Source organism: Haemaphysalis longicornis, unplaced genomic scaffold (assembly GCF_048455015.1).
Source record: "Haemaphysalis longicornis isolate Haplotype H1 unplaced genomic scaffold, Haemaphysalis longicornis Haplotype H1 scaffold_4, whole genome shotgun sequence".
Lineage (NCBI taxonomy): Eukaryota > Metazoa > Arthropoda > Arachnida > Ixodida > Ixodidae > Haemaphysalis > Haemaphysalis longicornis.
This window is the reverse complement of record NW_027526361.1, coordinates 96,706,370-96,729,095: the sequence shown is the minus strand read 5'-3', so window position 1 is coordinate 96,729,095 and position 22,726 is coordinate 96,706,370. Positions and strand designations below refer to the sequence as shown.

The following is a 22,726-nucleotide window of genomic DNA, read 5'->3' as shown; positions in this document are numbered from 1 at the left end:
AAACAATACCCATTGTATGTTCCTCTGCATGGATCTAATCACATTCCGTATTCACCGCTATGCCAAAGCCACCCAGAACACTATCGACAACATCCTTTGTTATCCGCGTCATCCTACTTTGAGCTGTCTCGTGCTTAAATGAGGCCGTGCAGTATCACTCAGACAAAGATAAAGTTTGAGTCACCATTACTGAACATAGTCAAGGAAATACGCAAAGGTGGACGTTGCTGAAAAACATTTAACAAAGAATGGCAGCAGAATAGCTAAACTACACCAATGGCGACGTGTCCGAGAACGATCACTTCTTTTTTTTTCATGCGGGGAGAGAGAACTTTAAATTTCAGACTGTGTCAGAGATCAGCTGTTAGTGCCGGTGTCACATGCCTGGTGTATATACACAGGAGAGCGAATCATTCACCAATAACCAGTGGCAAAGAAATTTGGCCTTTCATTCCAAGGCAGAAATTCTGTCAGCAAAGGAAACAAGTCGGAACGTGTAATAGTGCCAGAAAACAATGTTTAAAGCATGGCTAGACAAATCGATGGTGCACAACTATGAGGGGGGCACAACTAATCTAAGCTAAACACATGAGCATCAGTGGGTCGTCGGCAACATTAGCCAGAAGGGTCACGAACAAAATGGAATAAGTGTGTTAACGATGCTATACACAAGCGTAAATGTTAAAGAGCAAATAATACTAATGTGCAGCTAACCTAAACTAACCAGAAATTCAAGAGGTTTTTCTTCAACTCCACAGCGCCCAGTGTATCAAATTGGCCCCTAATGAAAGATTGCAAAAGTACCTGTCAGATACGTGGAGCCGCAGATCGACGGCTGTGTCGAAACTAGAGTGTCCTTTCCCATGTAGGAAATCCAATGGCAGAAGCGTTCATAGACTGTTGGTGCATTGACCTCGGTGATGGGACCGGGAGTCTTTTACCAGCCTCTTAATGTAGACCGAATCGCGCGCTTCTGAGAAGCGCGACTGACTTCCACGTTGCTCGAATGTTTGTCGTTCTTTTCGCAACCCCGTCGAAGCGCAGGGCTGGGCGACGGCGTGGAGTCTCCTCGTCATGAGCTACAGAAAGCGTCTATAGTGTACGCAGACTGCGTAAGGTTCCTTTTCTAAAGCATCTGTTGCTTTAGTGCGCTTCGTACACCCATTAAACTTGGCAAGATCGGCATCTCGCTTGACTGGGTTTTCATACTACGTTCCAAACTATCACGAGAATACTAGCAATCGCCATGTGATCAAGAGATTCAACAGCGGAAGTAGAAAATTGAATCTCGGGGCATTGCGGAAATGACGCGAACTAAAAAAATCGCCCGCCTAATTACGGGGGAGTATGAAACCATGACCGCGCATAGTTCGTTCGGTGTCAGCCATTGGTAATTAAGCGGTCTATGCTTGCACCGTTCCCCACCCAAAGGTCTTCCCTGTGTGTCCGTAACCACGGCCATAATTACTGCCTGAAGAGTTCCACAAGCTAAAATGATCGCTCTTTATTGTTGGTATGATAACATTACGGCCCCTTACTTCTATCAAAGATGTTTTGTTCAAACACGCGGCGCTGAAAATGCAGAGGCAAAATTCCTTGATAGGTGGTTCATCAGGTCTCCAGAATTGATTACCAAGCACAGAACACCAATAACAAAATGTAGGTGAGAGGGTACCTATTGCAAAGGTGCGCGCTTCGCTTATTAGACGGGCGAACTACTGTCTGCGGAAAAAAAGTAGCCAGTTTACGAAAAACAAAAGCAACACGTGCCGATTGATGTCGCAGGTGCTGTCAAGGCCATCATAGGATGGAAGATGTAAACGTTTGTCTTTTCACACAAACTGAACTTCATATACATGCAACAGAAGAAAGGTGGAGAAGAAAAGGTACCGCAGTTACTGGATAAGGTTGGCGTAAGGTACTAATATTCATGGAGCCTAATGTTACGTGTATGTGACACAACCTAATAAACGTCTTCTAATATGGAGGTATATCTGTACTGATATATCTATGGTGAGATGTAATCAAACATGTTATTAACGCAACCCACCGCGGTGGCTCAGTGGCTAAGGCGTTGCGCTGCTGAGCACGAGGTCGCGGGTTCGATTCCCGGCCGCGGCGGTCGCTTTTCTTATGGAGGCGAAAAGCAAAAATGCCCGTGTGTACGAGATTTCGGCTCACGTTAAAGATCCCCAGATGGTCAAAATTAGTCCGGAGACCTCCACTACGGCGCGCCTCATCGTCTACGTTGTGTCGGCGCGTTAAACCGTACAATCAATCAATCAATGTTATTAACGCAGCATGTATCTCCAATCACGACTCGACGCATATGATTCCGTCTTGCGTCAGGTTGTTTGTTTCCTTGATAACGACGTTTAAGTGTTACAAGAACAGCAGGCGAAACTCCGTGGTAACCGGGTGTGTATGTGGTTCAAAGGATTTAAAAGGAGGTGCCCATTCAGAGACTTCTGAAGCCCGGCTGAAATAAACTTTGCGCGATTATACGCAACACCTCCTGGGTAAAAAAAAAAAAAACACCTATTAATCTACCGTCTACCCATCGTTTCCGATTAGATAGACCGCATTGTACTGGCGTTTACTTTTTTCTATTCTGCCATTCAGAAGCGGAAATGCCTTCCATTCATCGCTGTGTAAGTCTTCCGACCTAAAGTGACGATAGTATAACAATAACCCAGAGTTGACGCACTAGTGATGCACTAATCTCCTGCTGTAGCTGCTTCTGAAGCCGTAATACTGTGTTTCTTTGTGTCATTTTTTTCCCGAATTTGTGGGGTTCTTTTCACTGAAAATAGCATGAATATACCGGTGGATTTGTTGCGTCAGCTATCTAGGACCACTTGCCTCGATAAATCGGGCGCCCTTCCGTAACCGAACGGGTTGCGCTTTATTGGAGTACACACGGGGTGTTATGCTGGTAGTGATGGCAGTGCCTAATGACTGCACGTAACTAATGATATACTTGAAGGTGAAAATTTTGACAGACTTCTGTCTGGTTGGGAAGTTACTGCACTGAGATTTAATTATGCTCCAACCAATACATAAACAAAACCCGACGTTTCGAAGTCGGCTCGGCTTCTTCTTCAGGGGTGACTGGGGCCACGCTGCAGTTGCGTCTTATAGTCTTTCATTTTTGCTGGCTTCGCACAAAACCCTTCGCTGCGGCACGTAATCCGTGTGTGTACACCGAAGGGAGAGTGCCAAGTGAGCGGTTAAGGTTCCCAGGGGTGCGTTGGATATGCCACGACTCAAGGAAAAGCCGCTTTCTCCAGTGAGTTCCCCTTTCAAGGATGGCCGTTCCGGAGAAGTCACGACACCATGCAACTCATCAAGCGCTACATACGCATCAAGGAAGGCATCTCCGTCTTCAAAACTCATCTGGACTTCAATCGCACATGTAAAGAAAGGAAAGTCGTCCCTCAGAGCCTGCGCCTGAAACGGCCCGTGTCGACCCCCGAAGGCATGGATATCATTACTAAAGCCGAACATCGACTCGTCAATGCTCGCCTCCACGAATGCAACGCCGCCATCAGGGAGAAAGAACTGGACTTGTTCTTTGCCAAGCGCCAACTGGAGCACCGCATCCCCGGACTGATGGCCTCCGTCGACGAATTTGCTGACAGCGTGGCGGCATCAACTGCGAACAAGCACCGGATCACGCAAGATAAGAAACTTTCTTGTTTGTCGATAAGGCGCTCGCCCCAAATTGCCCAAGATCGAGGTTTTGTGACCAACCTGTCATCCCGCACTCTCACTCAAGAGCAAACCTCTGTTCTGGCCAAAGGACACAGCTACAATGTGGCTACGAGCCCCCTCCCCCCCCCTCCCCCCCCCTCCCCCCCCTGGCAAAGATCGTTGCTGCGGTAGAGGAAGCCGTTCAACAAGTACAGCCGCTCGCCCGAGATGAAATAAGACTTAAACCGATTGGCCTCCTATCGAAATTGCGGTTGAAAATGGGCAAAAATTTGACCACAGTGGAAAACCGTGCACTCCAGGAACTTCGAAAAGACGAAAGCATTGTCATCCTACCTGCCGACAAGGGCAACTCGACGGTGTTGTTAGACCGCCAGGACTACGACCGGAAGGTTTTGGCTCTCTTGGATGGAAACGGGTATACGGAGTTAAAGAAGGATCCTACATACCAAACGCAGACGCAGCTGAACAAGTTGCTCGCAGCGATTTTCAAGAACCACCCGGAACAAAAAATTCTATATCTTCGCTTGATCTGTCGAAACGGCTCCGCACCTAGTTTCTACGGATTACCGAAGATCCACAAACCTGGGGTCCCCCTTCGCCCGATCGTAGACTTCACATCATCCCCGTGCCGAGCCCTTTCAAATTTCCTGCACCGAATCCTCGCCCCCCTTGCCGGGAAGACGTCGACTCATGTACGCAACTCCAGCCACTTCATGCAACTTGCGTCACAGGTGTGCATTGACGAAGACGAGAGCCTGGTCTCGTTCGACGTCGTGTCATTGTTCTGTTCCTGTACCGTTGGCTGTATCTGCGGCCCGAACTGCCCTCGAAAATGACACAACCCTAAAAGAAAGGACGCCGCTCACTGCTGACGAGATATGCCGCTTACTGGAGTTCGGTTTGGCCAGCACGTATTTTTCGCACAATGGGCAAATTTTCAAACAAGAAACTGGAACCGCAATGGGGGCCGCCATCTCTGTAACAATGGCTAACTTGACGATGGAACACGTGGAAGGGAAGGGTTTGAGCTCCTTCCTGCCGCAACCTAAATTTTTTCTTCGGTATGTAGACGACTGTTTCTGCATAGTGAAGACCTCCGCAGTTGACAGCCTGGAAGAACGCCTGAATTCCGTTCACCCCGCCATCCAGTTCACCGTTGAATGTGAACGAGACGGCTCCATTCCGTTTCTTGACGCCCAAGTGACAAGAGGAGAAAAGAGCCTGGTGTTCTCCGTTCACAGGAAGCCGACGCACACCGACCGCTACCTTCATTTCAATTCGGCCCACCCTGCTAACTACAAAGCCTCTGTTGTGTCCTCTTTATTTAGCAGAGCTGATGCAATTTTCTCGTCCTAATCCCAACGTAAAAAAAGAAGAAAGCCGTGTATTTGTGGACGTCCAGAAAAACGGCTACCCGAAAAATTTCATTCACTCCGTAACCCGCCGCAAAGAGCAGAACAGGGTGAAAGACTCTACAAGGACATGAACCGTCGGACCGCATGCCGGTGCCGTATATCCCAGGAATGAGCGAAGCCTTGGCCCGCATTTTCAGAGGGGTAGGAGTGCGCATCGGTCACATGCCTTCGACAACTATAGGCCGCCTAATCCCCCGCCCCAAAGACCGGCCGACAATAGAGAAAGCACCCGGGGTCGTTTACCGCATTCCGTGCGTTGAGTGCAACGCCTCGTATATAGGTGAAAGCAAAAACCTACCGGAGAGGATTACGCAACACAAAAACGACGTAGGGAAACAGAATAGAGAGCGATGCGCAGTCGCCGAACATTGTGAAGTGGCCGACCACAAAATTGACTTCTCCGGAACGGCCATCCTTGAAAGGGAAACTCACTGGAGAAACCGGCTTTTCCTTGAGTCGTGGCATATCCAACGCACCCCTGGGAACCTCAATCGCTCGCTTGGCACTCTCCCTTCGGTTTACACACACGGATTACGTGCCACAGCGAAGGGCTTTGTGCGAGGCCAGCAAAAATGAAAGACTATAAGACGCAGCTGCAGCGTGGCCCCAGTCACCCCTGAAGAAGAAGCCGAGCCGGTTTCGAAACGTCGGGTTTTGTCTATCTATTGGTTGGAGCGTAATTAAATCTCGGTTCGTTAACTACTGATATGATTTCGTTTGAGTACGTCATGACTAGTGAAAACACATCACAAGCCACTAAGACAATGAACACCCCTTTAATGCTTATGCATTACTGAAAATCCTTAGTCCCGTCATATTCTGAGGGAAGACCGCTTATATTGCCACGAACCATGTCTTGGGTTTGTTTGTTTGTTTGTTTATGTTTTGTTTTTGCCGACTGTCTGCGCCGGGCTATGTTATCTGGGTTATCCGTCGGCCAAGTAAAGATAAATGACCGCAGAGCAAATGGCGCGAAAAAAAAAAAAAAAAAAAGACGCCGCGGCATTCGACTCTCCAACGCTCGCCTGCACACGTCACTTTGCTGACTGCTGCTTCGCCGCCTGTGTATTCCTTGAGTTGTGGGGGGAGCACAAGTTCGCTCCAATAAACGTGTTTTCCTTCAAGACAACTGCGTCGTCTTTACATCGTGACAATATTGACCGTTGAGAGATGTCTTTCCCACAGTGCAAGCGCGTACAATAGTGAAGCCTTCTCTTAAGGGACTCTTTTTTACAGCGCTCGAGCATCCGATACAAAAACTCGCTCTTCGTGAAGTTCCCTTTTCAACATTGCTTGTGTGCACTGCAGTAATTCCTGCCACTAAACACAAATATGCTGGCGGGGGTACACACGGCTTGAAATTTAAAGAGAGATGAAATAAAAGCTCTACAAAACGAAAACATTAAGTCTCACGTAGTCCCCGATTCACGACGTAAAAAACCCAATGAGGAGGCTCTTTAAGTGCGGCAAATTCGGCCAGAATGATTACGCGCTAATAAAGAATTCCTTGCAGTAGTTTTGTTAAGACATTTTTCTAGTTTTTCGTTGTGTGCTATACGCCTGCGTCAATACTTCCGGGCGAAACGCAAAACATAACCACCCCTCTACGGGACTAATATTGCAAAGGGGACACACTTCAGTTCCTCTTGCCCAGGGAAGCTGACGGGAGCTCTTAACGCCATTGTTGTTTTTATTGTTGCAGTATTCCTTCACATACCGCAGCGTTTTTGCTTTAGAATAAGGCTGCGTGTAATCTCACGGCAGCCGTAAGAATTACCTCCGGGAAATTCTCACGGCAGTTTCCATAAAAGCTGGCTGGCGGAACATTTGCTGAATAATGCTATGTCCCAACGTAACCTAACGTAACAAAGCCTGACCGAACCTTACCTAACCTAACCCAACGCGTCATAACCTACCCAAATCCTGCCAAACTGCAACAAACCCAATCTAACCCAGCTCAACGACACAGAACACAACCTGTATTAAACGTAATTCGACCAATTCTAGAAGTCCTGTGCGTCGTTCTCTTGATATAGTAAAAACCAGAGTAAAAAAAAGCACTAACAAAATCACGATGGCCAAAAAATTCCGAAAGCCAAAAAAAAAAAAAAAAAATCCGAACGTCGGCCTCGAACTTGAGCCTTCTCGTTTAAAACCAAGCACTATGCCGCAGCGCTACAGGGGCAGCTGCAGACCGGGGTTTTTAGGGGAATATTTATCAGATTGCATCTCCGCGTAGCGTGCTTAGCCAATAAGAAGCGACTGCCGTGAGAAATTTCTGACGGTAATTCTCCCGGTTGCCGGGATAAAAGACACTACCTTAAAATAAAAGTGTTAACCGAAGCCCCCTTTATAATCGTATTGCTGCTTCTACAGTTTTTGAAGGCCGTTTAGCCTTTTGACTAATCCTTCGCTCCTCTGGGTTCTTTTTTGTCAATGCATCAAAGATTCAGCAAAGAAAAACTGACGAAAAATGGATAAAACGAGTAACTGAATTGCAAACCTATAAAATAAAATCACGTGAGGGAGTTTGCTACACATCATAAAAAAGAGTACAATTTGTTCTGTGTGGGTAGAAAAATATCTTTATGCTATTTTATTCACCAACGGCAGCTGATATACAGGGTTCGTACAGTTCAGCGCAAAAAATAAGCAGGGGCTGCGAAAAGACACGACTGAAGTGCGCTACTATAACTGAAGTTTATTACAAACACACTCTCGTATAAACACGCTAACAACAGATAAACTGCCCAAAAAAATTCACCCCACCTCCCCGAAGGGAATCGTGAGGAAATGCGAATGCATTTCTTTTGCGCGAGAGTGCGCGGAATTTATAATTAATGAGGAGACAGTGATCTGTAGCGTAACCATTTATTTAACACCACGCGGGAGCTCCGGCGAGCTCCCGCGATGCGAGCCCCCTCACACGCCCGAGCGCGCTCCTCCTCTCCACTCACTCGCCGCTGATCCACCCGCACCACCTGCTCCGGTTGCTAGGGGAGAGGAGGAGCGCGCGCGCTCGCTGCTGTTGCTATGGGAGAGGGGGTGAGCGCGGAGAGATAACACCTGCGGGCGCGTGGACGCCGCACGCCGCCTGACATGGCTCGACTAAGAAATGCATTCGCATTTAAAAAGGGAGAACGAACTAAGAATAGGATCGTCACAGGAGATAAAAATTCGGCACCCTCAGACGCACCCGTCAACAACCCGTGCGCCAGCAAACCCAACAAATTCCATTTCTCTGGCCAATAGCTGCGAAGATGGCGAGCTAATACACTTGTCTTGCGCCGTCTCAGCATTTGCTGGTGTTCTGTTATCTCTTTAGAGCGTTTGTCGCTCGATTTGGTAAGCCCCTCACACTTTTCAAATAACGGACTGCAAGTGCCGTCTTTGCAATCCTTGCAGTGGGCAGTTAGGGCCCCTCTATGCCGCGTGTTTTGCATGTTCACGCAAAGCAACGTTAAGGCACCGTCCTGTTTGGCCTACCTAAGACAGTCCACATTTCAGTGGAAGGCGATAAACAACGCCTTCAACATATCTCACACTTTTTTTGACGCTGGATATTGCGCTGCCTCTTCTTTTTTCAGTCTGCGCCGGTGCGCGCGCATAACCTCGACAACTTGTGAGGTGCAGTGAAGACGACGTCAGCACCCACCCTACTTCTATTTTGTTTGTGTTATGTGATATTTTGTGAATATATGGCACTACGGCAAATTTCCCCCTTCGCCTGTTACCCTCCTGTTGCTGCTGTGATTCTCAAGCGCCTTTCTTAATTTTTTTGTGAATGGTATCTGCCACTGGCACAATTAGCCCAGCTGAATAACCAGCTGACCTGAGCCGCTGTGTTTGCTGGTGAAAGCTATCATTGATTTAACGAACATACCATTTGGTAAGAGAGTTCAACAGACAACCCTGCGCGAGGGCTCTCTTCACCGCCTTTGAACGTACCGAGGTAAACGGCAGCAGCGGCTTTTGGCTGCGTGGCTCATACCGCCAACAAAGATGGCTCTCTCCGATCTGAAGTGTTGGATCAAGAAACCTGATCTCAGACTTCTCAGGGACCTCGTGTGTCAACACCAGTGGAGCCAAACATGTCTGGAAGGGGTTCCGTGTGTGGTCGACGTGGTGCAGAAAGCTTTCCCTCATGCATCGCGGCACAACCAGGAATTCGTCCACGAACCTGAAGGTTCTCGCAACGCTACCATGAGACAGCTCGGCGGCCACCAGCCGGTTAAAGTGCGCCAGAAACAGCTCGCTCAGAACAAGAGCAATACAAGAACCAATACGGACGCCTTGTTGTTGAACAAGGACCTTATTGTTCCATTCAACGACAGTGGCGGTGAGGTACAAACGAAGAAGTTCCTCTGAATTATGGAAAGTCTTACGTAGGTCAAACAGGGAGATTCTCCGTGGTCTGAGAGTTCCTAAATTTACCTCGTGTGACTTTATCCTTCTTTTTTTTTGCTCTTTTATTGCTATTTCTCTTTTTTGTACAGTTTTGTTTCTTCTTAGCTTGTTCAAACGAGATTAATCCGGGCTCTAAGCCTGGGTGACCTCTCGCCTTTCCGTCTGCTTTTCTCTCTCGCTTTCTCTTTTCGTAATAAACTTCAGCTGTAGTAGCGCACTTGTGTCGTGTCTTTTCGCATTCCCTGTATATTTTTGGCGCTGAACGGTACGAACCATGTAACACCAACTAGGCCAGTCGATCACGTTACTGATATTTAGGCTATTCAATAGCTGACATACAAAACAAATGTCCAGAAACAACACAATGGGCATTTCATCGGTCCTCAAACGGCCCCATGCCAACATCGACTTCCAAAAATGAAATTAATTTGAGCTCCCTCAGACTTCGAACTAATGGCTGGAAAACTCAAATGAATTTTTGGGGCCTGGCGGCGTATCAGCGGGTGATTTACAAGGGGCAAAGTTCGCTAAAATGAAACGTTGTTGACTGCGCCGCTGTTCTCAAAATCGTGTGCTGTAGGATTTACTTTCCATCAAAGGGGATTTACAAGAGACGAAGTTTGAACAAATAAAGTCTTAGTTCGACTGCTGTTGAACTGAAATTTATTTGTAGTAGAATTAAGGGTGCGTAAGGGGGGATTTAAAAGGGGGAAGTTTGTTGAAACAAAACTACCCTTCCGTTGTATCGCGATTCTGCCCTTACGTTCTTCCTCCTTCCCTGTTGTCCCCTGACGCAGTGAGCAACCCCACGGAGGCGACGTGCGAAGCGGACGCCGACTGCGACCGCTGGAAACCGGCCGCCTCGTCAGTTCACACTGGCGACCTCGTGTGCGACACGTCGGCGCGCCGCTGCATCTGCTCCAACAGGACACTGGTGCTCACACGACGTGGGAAGTGCCTGCCCAGTGAGTTCATTCGTCCTGCCTTGAGTGACTGAGTGAGTGAGTGAGTGAGTGAGTGAGTGAGTGAGTGAGTGAGTGAGTGAGTGAGTGAGTGAGTGAGTGAGTGAGAGTCGCCATCCTGTCGGGCGAAGTGAGTTGACAATACAGAGTTATAGCAGAGCGGAAAACCGGTCCCGTTACGGCACCCGATATACCGTCGGCACAACTGCGCATGCGCGCAATTGGTTTGCCACCTCTGCGCACGCGCAGTGGAGCCAGTAGTCTACCGGGTACCGTACGGGGACCGGCTTTCTGCTCTATTACAATTCTCTAATGAAAAAAATTGCAGATTAGCTCAGTTACTGTTGCAAAACACCAGCGCATCTGAACTTGACTACAACAAAACAATAAACACGTAAAAAATCATCGTCCTTTATTCCAACTGTACAAAAATTAAAGTATTGGTGGCACAAAGGGACATTGCCGCGATCCCTATAAACGCTTTCACGCTATCCTAAATGCGTGGACGCACAAATTATATTCCGAATTGACGGAATATAATTAGGCCTCATAGAACCAGTTTCAGTAGGCGGGCTGTGCATCCGGTGTTTTATTAGAACCCATTGTATTTCCGTACTGCTTTCAAGAAGGCGTATCTGCCCTGATAATAACAGGTTCGGCAAAATCGAGCGGGCACTAACCGCGAACCTAACGCCGATATTAACCACGTTCCACTCACACCAAACTCCGAGAATGGACCAAAAACGACAATTTCGGTGGTCATCGTCCACTTTACTGTCAGAGTTTTAATGTGACAGTTCCTAGAATTTGAAGATAACTTTCCGACTTGAATAGATGCATAAAAGGATACTGTCGCAGACAGCCGGTAAAGAGGAAAAAATGCAATTACTTCAGGCAGAGCGGGTTGCTCCTGTGAAGGTCCTTTGTGTGCTTCAAAGAATGGGGCATTCCTTTCGTCCCCCCGCCCCTTCCGTGCGCAATTGCCGGGTCCAAAAGGCAGTGGGAACATCTGGCGCCGGTGTACAAAGGACCTTGGGCTTTGCTGTGCTGTTTTGTTTTATCGTTTCCCACATTTCAGCATGCTCCACTCCTCCGCTTTCCCTCCGGAGTCGCACTATATGTCCAGTGTGACCGCTTCTTCGTTTCCTTATCAGCGCCATCTTAGAAAAGACACCGCTACCTTCCTCGATTTCCCACTCCCTGTATCTCTGTCAAGCGTCCCCGCACGTCGCGCCAGGAAAAATCAGGGCGGCGGAACACAACTTCCGACAGCCGCTGCCGGGCCAACAATCGCTCACCGCCAGATTAATTCGCTTCGCCCTCTCGATTGATACCCTGTCCGAGGAATCATTCTCCCCCTTCGCTCGTACCCTTGCCGGCTGTGACCGCAGAAAGGAGAGAGAGACAAAAGGCGCACTTGGACGCCCCGTGGCCGGACACCTTTCCCGCTGCTTGTGGCCCCTGATTGACCGACGCTGAGAAGGACTGCGGCCGAAAGCGAAACGCTGCAGCTTGTGGAGGAAGGACAGATTTATGTTTTGAGTAGGAGGCGAGGAAAGAGCTTGGCCCGCTTACGCGGCGCAGATTTAGAGCTTGATTTTCTGTATGTTTGTATGTATACATGTATGTATTATATAGTACAAGTATCAACTCACAAAGCTCGCAGAAATAGTATAAGTAATGAGTCGGATACACAGCAAGAACAATGACAAAGAAGGTTTACTCATCATGTAGTGTGTGGGGAGCGCCTTGGCACACCTTCTGGCCTAGAGGGTGTTGCCCGGAGCCCCTAGCCGCGAGCTCCCTTCCCTTGCCCTCCTCTCCTGCGTGCGGCTACCGGGCTGCAAGACTTGGAGACGCCGGCATCCGAGGGATGGCGCGAGTGGACGTGTAGGAGCGGGCGGGGGAGTGAGAGAACCGCGCGCGGGGACTCGGGACTCGGGACGCCAAGAGTTTTGTTGGTGTGTGCGTGTGTATGCCCGGACTAGGATGTAAGTAAAGAGTTCTTTCACGCAACCGTGGTGTGCCTCATTCCTTGGCATGCCGTAGAGAGCAGGCCCACAACTGGCAACGGGACTTGCCTTCGTAAGGGTACAGTTACATGATAGTACTCCGATGAAGGCAAGTCCCGTTGCCACTACGTGAGTAAACCTGCCTTGTTATTGTTCTTGCTGTGTATCCGACTTTTTACTTATACTATTTCAGCGGGCTTTGTGCGTTTTCTCTCTCTCTCTCTCTCTCTCTCTCTCTCTCTCTCTCTCTCTCTCTCTCTCTCTCTCTCTCTCTCTCTCTCTCTCTCTCTCTCTCTCTCGCTCTCTCTCTCGCTCTCTCTCTCTCTCTCTCTATATATATATATATATACAGAAAGATAAGTCGGCAGTCTACAACGCCAAAGGAGGCATAGGGGTGTGGTTAGGCTCTTTTTTCTACTGGGGTTAATGAAGTTAACATTTTTTTTTAAATATACGGAAGAAAGAAAGAAAAACACGCGCCCAGAGTGGGGACCGAACCCACGCCTTTCGATTAGATCTCGAATGCCTTACCAATTCGGTAAGGCATTCGGTAAGGCCTTACCAAATTGGTAAGGCATTCGAGATCTAATCGAAAGGCGTGGGTTCGGTCCCCACTCTGGGCGCGTGTTTTTCTTTCTTTCTTCCGTATATTTAAAAAAAATGTTAACTTCATTAACCCCAGTAGAAAAAAGAGCCTAACCACACCCCTATGCCTCCTTTGGCGTTGTAGACTGCCGACTTATCTTTCTGTATTTCCTCAACGAGCCCCTCATTTCGTTACTATATATATATATATATATATATATATATATATATATATATATATCGGCGGCATCAGTCCGCCCTGCCGTTATCAGGGGTAGCGTTTCCCTGTCCTTACCGCGTAATACCACAGATGGTCACGGCCGCCTTTTTCTGTGGTCACACAGTAAACTTTTAACATAGCAGTAGACGATACCATGGCAGTGGTGAAGGCACGGGAGGTTATTACGCAACAACACTTGCATTGAAGTAGAGAGCCTAACTATGTTACTCAAAGCGATTGAAAGACATAAATGAATACTTTAAAACGGATTGGAGAAGTTATTTAGCTGAAGACATGCCTTTTGCTCGCTTTTATAGCTTTTGGATCAACGTTAATTGATCGCTTTGTGCTGTTGACACCAAAGTTAACCTCGAAAAATGTGTTTCCCTTGCCAGCTTCAGTTGACGTCCTAATTTTTATAAGGCATGCCAAGTATTTTTATATCTTTTATGCGCAATATGTGATAGCTTGACAGTGATCTTTGAAACCTAAGCGTCAAATTGCACTCTATTTTGTCATATAGCTATGCGTGCGCATATTACTGATTGCTTACGTTTTTCTTACGCAAAAAACATGGCGATTTTACCATTATTTAAGAAGTCAAGAATGGGGCCCCTGTTGTTAAAACGGTTATACCACCACCACCCCCATGAACGGTGTTGTGCATAGCTCCTGCAATAACACAGTCTCAATGTTCTGGGAACAGAATACGGGAATTCGTGGAGAGTGGGACTCACATTCCAATATTTTAAGACGAATGCTCGGTCTGAATAAAAAGATAAATATTACGAAAAAATATCGAGAAAATTGGAATCGCGTCGTCAACTGTCATAGAAGAGACGGGGGGGGGGGGGGGTGGGGGGGGGGGGGGGTAGATCAGTATGATAAAAAGCAACCATACGCAAAAAAAGGCACAAAACGGTCTGGTCTTTTCTGAAGGTTACGAAAACCGACGCGCATTTAAAGTGGGTTGTGACGGGGATGGGGAAAGGAGGCCGGTGATGTGAATACAGAATTCAGTTGTACCGAGTCGCATTTTCTTTCTCCTCGCCTGCTGAGATGGTTAGGTCAGTGAACTCAGATATTCTCCATCCGGCGAGTGAAACCAGGTCCAATTTCATCTGGGTGGACTGCCGATCCGGGGACGGTTGAAACGTAGGCCACACAGGCGCCAAAGAGCACCGCTGTGCTCACGTACCCACTGGTGGTGTGCCTGGATCAAACACTGGCAGAAATAAATTGCACATTAAGACTAAGGCCCTTCGGTTACGCTTTAAACGACTGGAACGTCGTTGCATACGCGGCTGACGTAAAGAAGCTCCAAGCTCTCTTTTTTAATAGCGGCTTGTGTAACTTGACTGTTCATTTAAAATGTACCGCGCGTTTGTCCGGGAACGTTGCAAGAGTGAGCGGGAAAACGGAAAACGGTTGCGTGATGTGGTTAATTTCGGGAAACACCGGCGATTCCGCAAACGCGCGGGTAATAGCACGGCAACGATATGGCAGCCGTTAAACGTTTCTGTAATTCCCCCTCTCCATTATTCTCAGCGTCATTTCCGGTTCCCGCGTGCCATACCGATTGCACGCTTACAACATTAACTCACGTCGGTAAATGTTACCGCGAGGTTTTTATTGTGAGGTACAGTGGGTACTGCATTCGTTGTATGCACCAATACTACATACTGCACATTGGCGTGCTTCCTCCGTATGTGAAATGTTTTATACCCAGTATGGCTGAAAATTCTGGTTGCGTATACATCCAGCGTTTTATCACATCTCCATCATTTTTACGGTTTCCCCGAGCGCAAGAATTCTCATCAGCATTTTCAATCTCTGCCCACTATAATCACGCACATACGGTGCGCAGGGCACAGAAGAATTACAAGAATGCATTAGCCCGAATTGGTTAAAAAAGAACGGTGCACAAAGCAGTAATCCTTTTTCTTACTACAATAATTTCTCGTTATAACCAAGTCCCTCGAAGAAGAAAAGTAGCGCCGTTATAAGCAATATTTTGCTAAACGCAAGAATGGCTTGCTCTCAATGCACTTCAGTGGGGCATGGAAATCTTTCTAATAAAACGACGTCCTTATAATGACCGTTTACTTTGTTCTGTAAAGAGCAAATAAAATGCTCAGGCCCCTCCTGAGTGACCTAGCTAGCGGTTATTTGTTGTGAATTATCATTCAGTAGAAAACCAAAGAATTCGGTCTTGACTGGTGATAATCACTATCATTATAATTGATGATTAATCTATTAAATCAATTGTTAATAACAATAATACGTGCGGCGAAGTAGTGTAGTTTATACACAGTTCATTGAGGGGGTCCATAGGAGCCGGTCGTACCATCGGGCAGCTCCAAACATTCTTTTTTTCGTCCACCATCTCTTATTTTTTCGCCCATCACTGCGAAGCTCAGCAAGTCAGCCAACTTCATTCATATCATCGCTAGTTGATCGTTGAGCTCCAATCCCGTTTCTACGTCCTGGTTTCAACAGGGATACAACAATATGGTTAGGCGTGAAACGCTTCCATTGTTGTCCAAATCATCTTACTAGGATTGCACGTGTGTGCATGGACACCTTTAGAACAGATAGGAAACGAAACGCACTTCTCCGCACTGAAAGCCAACTTCAGGCCTATGGGTGGCGAAGCCGGGATGACAACAGTAGGCCTCTCAAAGAGCGAGTCACTATTGTTTTAATAGCATTAGCTTTTGGGCTAGTAGCTCATATTAAGAGATTAAAGTTAGGGTGCAATGGATGACACTCAAGATAAAAAACTTACACAATAACTACCACGGATGACGCTATTTTTGTTTAAAAGGACACATGTATAGTCAGATTTATTGAATATACCTATTGAGTGCTATGCACATAGGAACTAGGATCAGAGTGTCTATAGGGCGCTCCACGACCCCGTCAAGGGTGCTATAAAAAATTCTGTGGGGTGTATTCACCACCTCTACAAGCCGCTTGCCAGCAGGTTAGTCGTATTCAATTGTCCTCTTTCAACATTTTTATGGAACTTTGCGCGTGTTTAGGTAGGACTAATCATATTACGTTCCTTTTGTGTATACCCTAACTGTGCATTGCCTTAGCAATATGGCAACATTTAACTATATTTAAACTTATTGCCTTGTTGTCAACGGAATTGTTAACAGCTTCTTTGTAGCTCCCACGTTTATTATCAGTGTGTAGCCATTTGCTTCGGCCTGTGTTTGCGCTCAGTGCATAGCCTCTCAATTAGTGGCTTTTTATATTCTATCAGCATGCATATTATTTCAATGTTGTTAACTCCATTATGTTACACCTTTACGTTCTATTCGCATGTCTCTTTTTTATGAGCTTTTTTTTTCACCTGCGTCATCTTTTGTGGTCTGCGACCCTTTGCTGCCGTTATAAACACTGCGCTATATTCAAGACCGTCTGGTCGTTCTTGGACACTTTAATAACGTACTCAATTGATTGAATAATGTTACTAATACATTATTATTATTGTTGTGGTTAAGGTTATTGCTATATAATATTATAATTGCCGATCCGTCTCAAACTATCTGATATTTCTGCCGAAAACGTGTTTACAGGCAAAACTTTATTAAGCCAATCAAATGCCTTGGTGGCTGGTACAAAATGTGAGGTAACATAAAAAGCATAGCAAGTTATCGTTGTGCTACATCCCCTTAATAATTAAACATAATTTCCTCACAAAATTTACAACTGCAAAATGCCGGTAGTTAAAAATATATCGCTCTCTGTACAATCAAGAGCAAAGGTGCACTTAGGTACTTACGGTAATACAGGGGAATAAATCTAACATGTACACGCAAGCAGGAACTGACCTGGAACATCATAAAAGGCTCGCTCATTTCCCTAGCGCGGGTTTTCATCTAAATACATAGGGGTGCGCTATTGAGAAATGAGGTAAATTAAGAAATTCTTGCCGTTATAAGCGAATTTGGATGAAGAAAAGAACGTGCGGTGCTTCAAAAGCGCACTACGCACGCGGATATACTTGAAAGCACTCGACGCCGACTATAAAAGAAACAGAACATCTCTGGCAGCGTGCCTCACAAATTAATTGCATCGGTTGCTACCCTGCCTCTCCTCTTCCATCCCAACTAGGTAGAAAGTGTACCGGATCAACCCATCTGATAATGTAAAATATGAAACCGGGTGATCTTCCTCTGCCACTGTCTCTTTTTTTTTGTGTGTGTGTGGTATGTGAAAGCTATGGCGAAAAAAATTCCTTAAAATCGTTATGAACAACGTCGGAAGCTTAACATTCACCCAAAAGTTGCGGGCGTAAAAAAGGAAATTGAGCAGATTTTTCAACCTATAATTACAAGCAGCAATACGGCATTCCCTTTTTTTTCTAGTTCAAAAAGAACTAATGAACCGCATATTCGGCTGAGGTACAGCAAAGACACGCTTGAGTTACCCATTGAGAACGGGAGTTTGCTACACGAATGCGGGGCTCTTGATTTTTATTTATTTCAAACAGACTGTTGAAACGTTGCTGTTTATCAGAAGAAAGAATGAAGGTTAGGAAAACTCAGGTAGTCTCATTTTATACAGGTACTCAAGCGCTGTTCGAATGTTCTACAATTGTGGTTGAATTGCCATTACGTTCCTATAAGCAGAAAGCGCGGGTCCCCCTATTCTGAAATGCATATAGTTGATACTGCTAACCTTTGAAATGAAATTTTATTACTCAAAAAGCAACCTTCAGACAGGTCTTGATAGAGCTGTAAAAAGAAGCTTATACAGAAGCGCACGTATATAGTAAAGCAGGCGAGAAATAAGGAAACGATCGCAATACGGTGCCCGCATAAAGCTTTTGGATAATATTGCGACGTAGTCAGGAACGAAGTAAGATTCCTGTAGAAAGTAAAACTTATTGGAGCGAAAATATTGGGCTCCCTAATGATGTAGAAAAAAACACAAACGTGGAAGAAGCAGTCAGTAAAGCGACATTCACAATCGATCTTTGGCGAATGGACTGGCACGGAATTGGATCGGCATGCATTTATCTCGGAGCGCAGTCATTCCGTAAGCGTCCCACCAGATAGAGAAACCTGTTTATCTAGCCTGAGCTGACTGGGGTTGCAACGATTGGATTACACCTATTCCTGATCAGACGATACTTCCGGGTGCTATCTGCGGGAATTTATCTTTGGGCGCGAGTGTTTATCGAACCATCGATTTACATCCAGAACATTGTATATCAAAGAATATTATTCTAGGCTAGTGACGTTAGGGCGAAACAATCTCTTAATCTGAATGAGATAGCCCGTGCGGAATAAAAATAAACAATGGAACACGCGTTTCGCTTGGGGCACAGATAGCAGAGCCGGGCACGGCCGGGCAGTAAAAACAAACCATAAAAACACAAACCCATTTATGGTTCGCGGGAATACATACATACATACATACATACATACATACATACATACATACATACATACATACATACATACATACATACATACATACATACATACATACATACATACATACATACATACATACATACATACATACATACATACATACATACATACATACATACATACATACATACATACATACATACATACATACATACAAACACACGAACGCTGGAACATCCATCAGTGCTCCTAAGCCTTCTCGAACTGCAAACCATCCAAGAGAAAAAAAAACGCAACTCTTGACATGAAGGAATGTTTTCGGGTTCATAAACATAGCTGGCTCTCCTGCCGTCCTTGGTCAGGAGTGTCTCGGCAAGCCTAACTTTGTAGAGTTCTTTCATACCTTGCACATTGCTATCTCATACGTTTCACGAGGCCCTTGAAGAGGTCGCGAAAAGAATGAAACCGCCATGCAGAAAATAAAGTGGCGTAGTGGAAGCCAGGTATTTTAAGTCTCATTTTTCATTTCACTTGAATCAGCGCTTTTATGCTCAACTTGAAACAGAAAGAAGAAAAACAAACGAAGTTCCATCTTAAGCCTCTTCCGGGGAGCGGAAATCAATGACAGCGTCTTAAGGCGTGAGTGTAAGACCTCCCCCCTGGAGAGTTTACGAGAGAAAAGAAGGTCGCTTTGGTTCTATCACAGAAGGCAGGCTATATAATATGAAAGAAACAACAAAGGAAGCCGGATCACGGCATCAGAAATCACTTAGCCTTCTAGATGTATCTGTTGGGTCCGTGTTGGGAGAATATTTTTTTTAATATGACAAGCTGTTGCGTGTGTCGAAACTTCCTTGATGAGGCCAGCGAAGCCATGTGTTTCCCTGTAATGAGGATACTTTTTCAGCGCCTTCTATTTCTCTGTCAACGTCGCTCTTATCTTATAGTATACGTGGGTGGTAGCGAGTTGAAGCTCAGACCTGCCAGAATTAAATTTATGTAATCCTACGTAGGTTATAATCTTGATATAACAATGGCGCGAGGGAACAAACAGCGTATATAGCCGTCTCCAGACGCGGGGATCGATGCGACCATGTCGTTTGACGACGAAAACTTTCAGTGAAAAAAAAAAAAATCAACGTTAGGCTAGGCGGGATAAACTTACATCCGGGCCACTAGCTATGTCATGGTGCTGGGTTCCAATTCATTCAGGCCTTGGTATTTTTAGTGCAATAATGACATTGTGTTCTCTGGCGGTTTTATTCTTTAAGTTGACCTGAAATAAAGCTCCACGAGACAAGAATCGAAATCCTGATAACACGCATGCACCAGAAGGAATGACCCGAAATGCAACGGTTGTAATGAAGATACGCCGCAGCTTCACCTGGGATGTGAGGAGAGTTGTACTCAGGGCTGCGGATTAGCATGGAGCATACCAAGAATTTTGCCCGCAGCGAAGTGTTTTTGTGCTGTTATACTTTGGCGTCTACGTACGGCATTTTAAGAAACACAAGGAATATTCTTAGCTGCAGCGAATAAAACCTCCGTTATTGTGTATTGACATGTCCGGTATTCTATGTCACTCTTTTTACATTTCTTGGAAGAATACATGTCTAATTTTAATGTCGTACACCTTCTACAATGCCCGTATTCAAAACACCGTTTAAAGGCCAGCCAGACACACGCGTGCTTCAAGACGATTTAACCAGTCCGTCGGTTGTGACGTAGCCGTATGCAGGATCCCATATAGGAGCTCACTTTTGCGGAAAATGGTTTTGGTGTCCCCAAGCTTTCTCCGCTTTTAGGTGAAGCACGGGGCCCATTTACAGGCTGAACAATCCTAAGAGCAGAGGAAGTTCGCTGGGCACAAACAAGTATTTGGTTGCAGCCAAGAATTAAATACAACAGGGAGAGTTAATTAGCGAATAACGTTTTCTCTCTCTCTCTCTCTCTCTCTCTCTCTCTCCCTCTCTCTCTCTCTCTCTCTCTCTCTCTCAATACATCTTTCGGGCCAATAGCTGGAGGAGGGAGCAGGGAAATAGTACACAACCTTAGCACAGATATATGTTTAAAGGGTAGCCTAAACGTATGCAAGTTAATAATGAAGTTATCTTAGCAGCAAGGATGTACGTTCGGGTGTCTTTTGCTGAGGAAAGGTATTCCTATTGGCCTACCGCCATCCATTTAACATAAATATACTACGTAATCTGAAACCTTAGCTGGTTCGTCGGTCATAAAATTAACGCAGGATTCCTCTCGGGTAGTCGTTCTTAGAGGAGGAGCATACTCCAGATTAAATTAATATCTCTCTATTACTTCACGGCTAGCCACAGTTGAGGATCCCGGGACCCTTAGAGGACAGAAATCCTCTAGGGCGAGGGGGGCGATCGCAAACAGATGTTCCACCAGGGCGAGTAGACTGACTGCTAGGAGTTGCAGCATCCTTCACTTTAACCCTAACTTGGGCTTCTTCTCGACAATACCTTTCTTGCAGCGGTGCATCCTTTACAGGCAAGTTGCGGACGTGGCGCCGCGAAGCCGATGACCTGCCAGCCGCCGGAGATATTGACTCCAGAATTTGTAGGCCAAGATTGCACAGCAATAAAAAACAACTTCAATGCAGCAGCCCTGACGAAGCCGAAATACCGCAGCGTCGAAACCGCTTGCAAAGCAAATTAACGGCTACGAACAGGTGGTTTGCTACTCGTAAATATTTTACTCTAAATTACGTCTTCTGAAAGAAACCTACAAGGCAGACAGATCTCCCTATTCGCATCTTCCCACACTTCGCCCAGTAATCTTTTTGTTGCACCCAAGTGCAGGTTTTCTTGCGAGGTCAGGCTACGTCTTACCGCGCAATGCATCAGCTGCTAAATTGGCAGTTAGTTCCCGGCGATCGTTTATGTTCCCATGTGCGTAACGCAATCTGTGTTAGTATATCTCTGCAACACCCCTTTCTGTATCATTTGCCGTCAATCATACATTACGTTTCGCTAGCATGCCCATTTATGGCCAAATCTTTTCCACATTATTATTGAGCTGATATCTCACTTGGGCTTGCTTCTTGTTTTAAAAAGAAACCAAAAGTTTAGATCAAACAGAGCCCGTTCGTGCTTTTCCGTTTTACCATTAAATTATTGGGGACAGTGGAACACAAACAAGCCATCAGGCCAGTTTCATTTGTATTTCGGGCGAAGGGTACCTTAGCAAATACAAATTTCTCCCGGTCGATACGACCCCAAATTTCTTCACCCGCACTTTCCCGGAGAGCGCAGAAAATTTTCATTTGGTTCAAGCTAAATCCTATTAACTCGAAGTTGATGGCCCGAGGAAACCTACAGGGAAATAGAACTTCAGAACCCTACATGGCTTGAATACTCATTTTAATTCTTCGACAACCATTGCTGCTGTTGAAAAAAAGCAGCTTTCATCCGTGTTTCGTCTCTTTTGTGTGTATGTTTAAAGCACTGTCATGTATTAAGTGTTTTTAAAGCGCTCTGCTCTGTTTCGTTCGGTTCCGTTCTGTTACCTCACCGAAAGGGCAACGAAAGAGAATGCTCGTGTTATTCGCTTGAAAATTAAGGTTGACATAGATAAATATAGTGAAATCGCGGTGTTAAATTGTCCAGTAAAGATTTTTGTGATCGTTCCCCGCAATTATTCTCAGACATACCAATCCAGTTAATAGAATGCATGATATCTTGGTTTGCCGCACACACACACACACACACACACACACACACACACACACACACACACACACACACACACACACACACACACACACACACACACACACACACACACACACACACACACACACACACGCGCGCGCGCGCACGCACACGCGCGCACGCACACGCGCGCACGCACACGCACGCACACACGCACACACACGCACGCGCGCGCGCTCGCGCACAATGACACCCACACGAACGTATGCACGAACGCGCAAAACAGAGCATCTGACCATGCGCAAGTATGTGCAAAATTTGACGCCAAGAAGTTTGAAGAAAAG

The 22,726-nt window shown here is 46.0% G+C and overlaps 1 protein-coding gene across 1 annotated transcript in view; it reads left to right on the top strand.

Annotated features, from left to right (window-relative positions):
• LOC144179132 (uncharacterized) overlaps positions 1-22,726 on the top strand; it is a 233,001-nt gene that overhangs the window by 148,921 nt on the left and 61,354 nt on the right. The window contains exon 2 of the mRNA XM_077707362.1: positions 10,334-10,501. Coding sequence (XP_077563488.1) covers positions 10,334-10,501 — 168 coding nt within the window. The remainder of the gene's footprint in view (positions 1-10,333; positions 10,502-22,726) is intronic.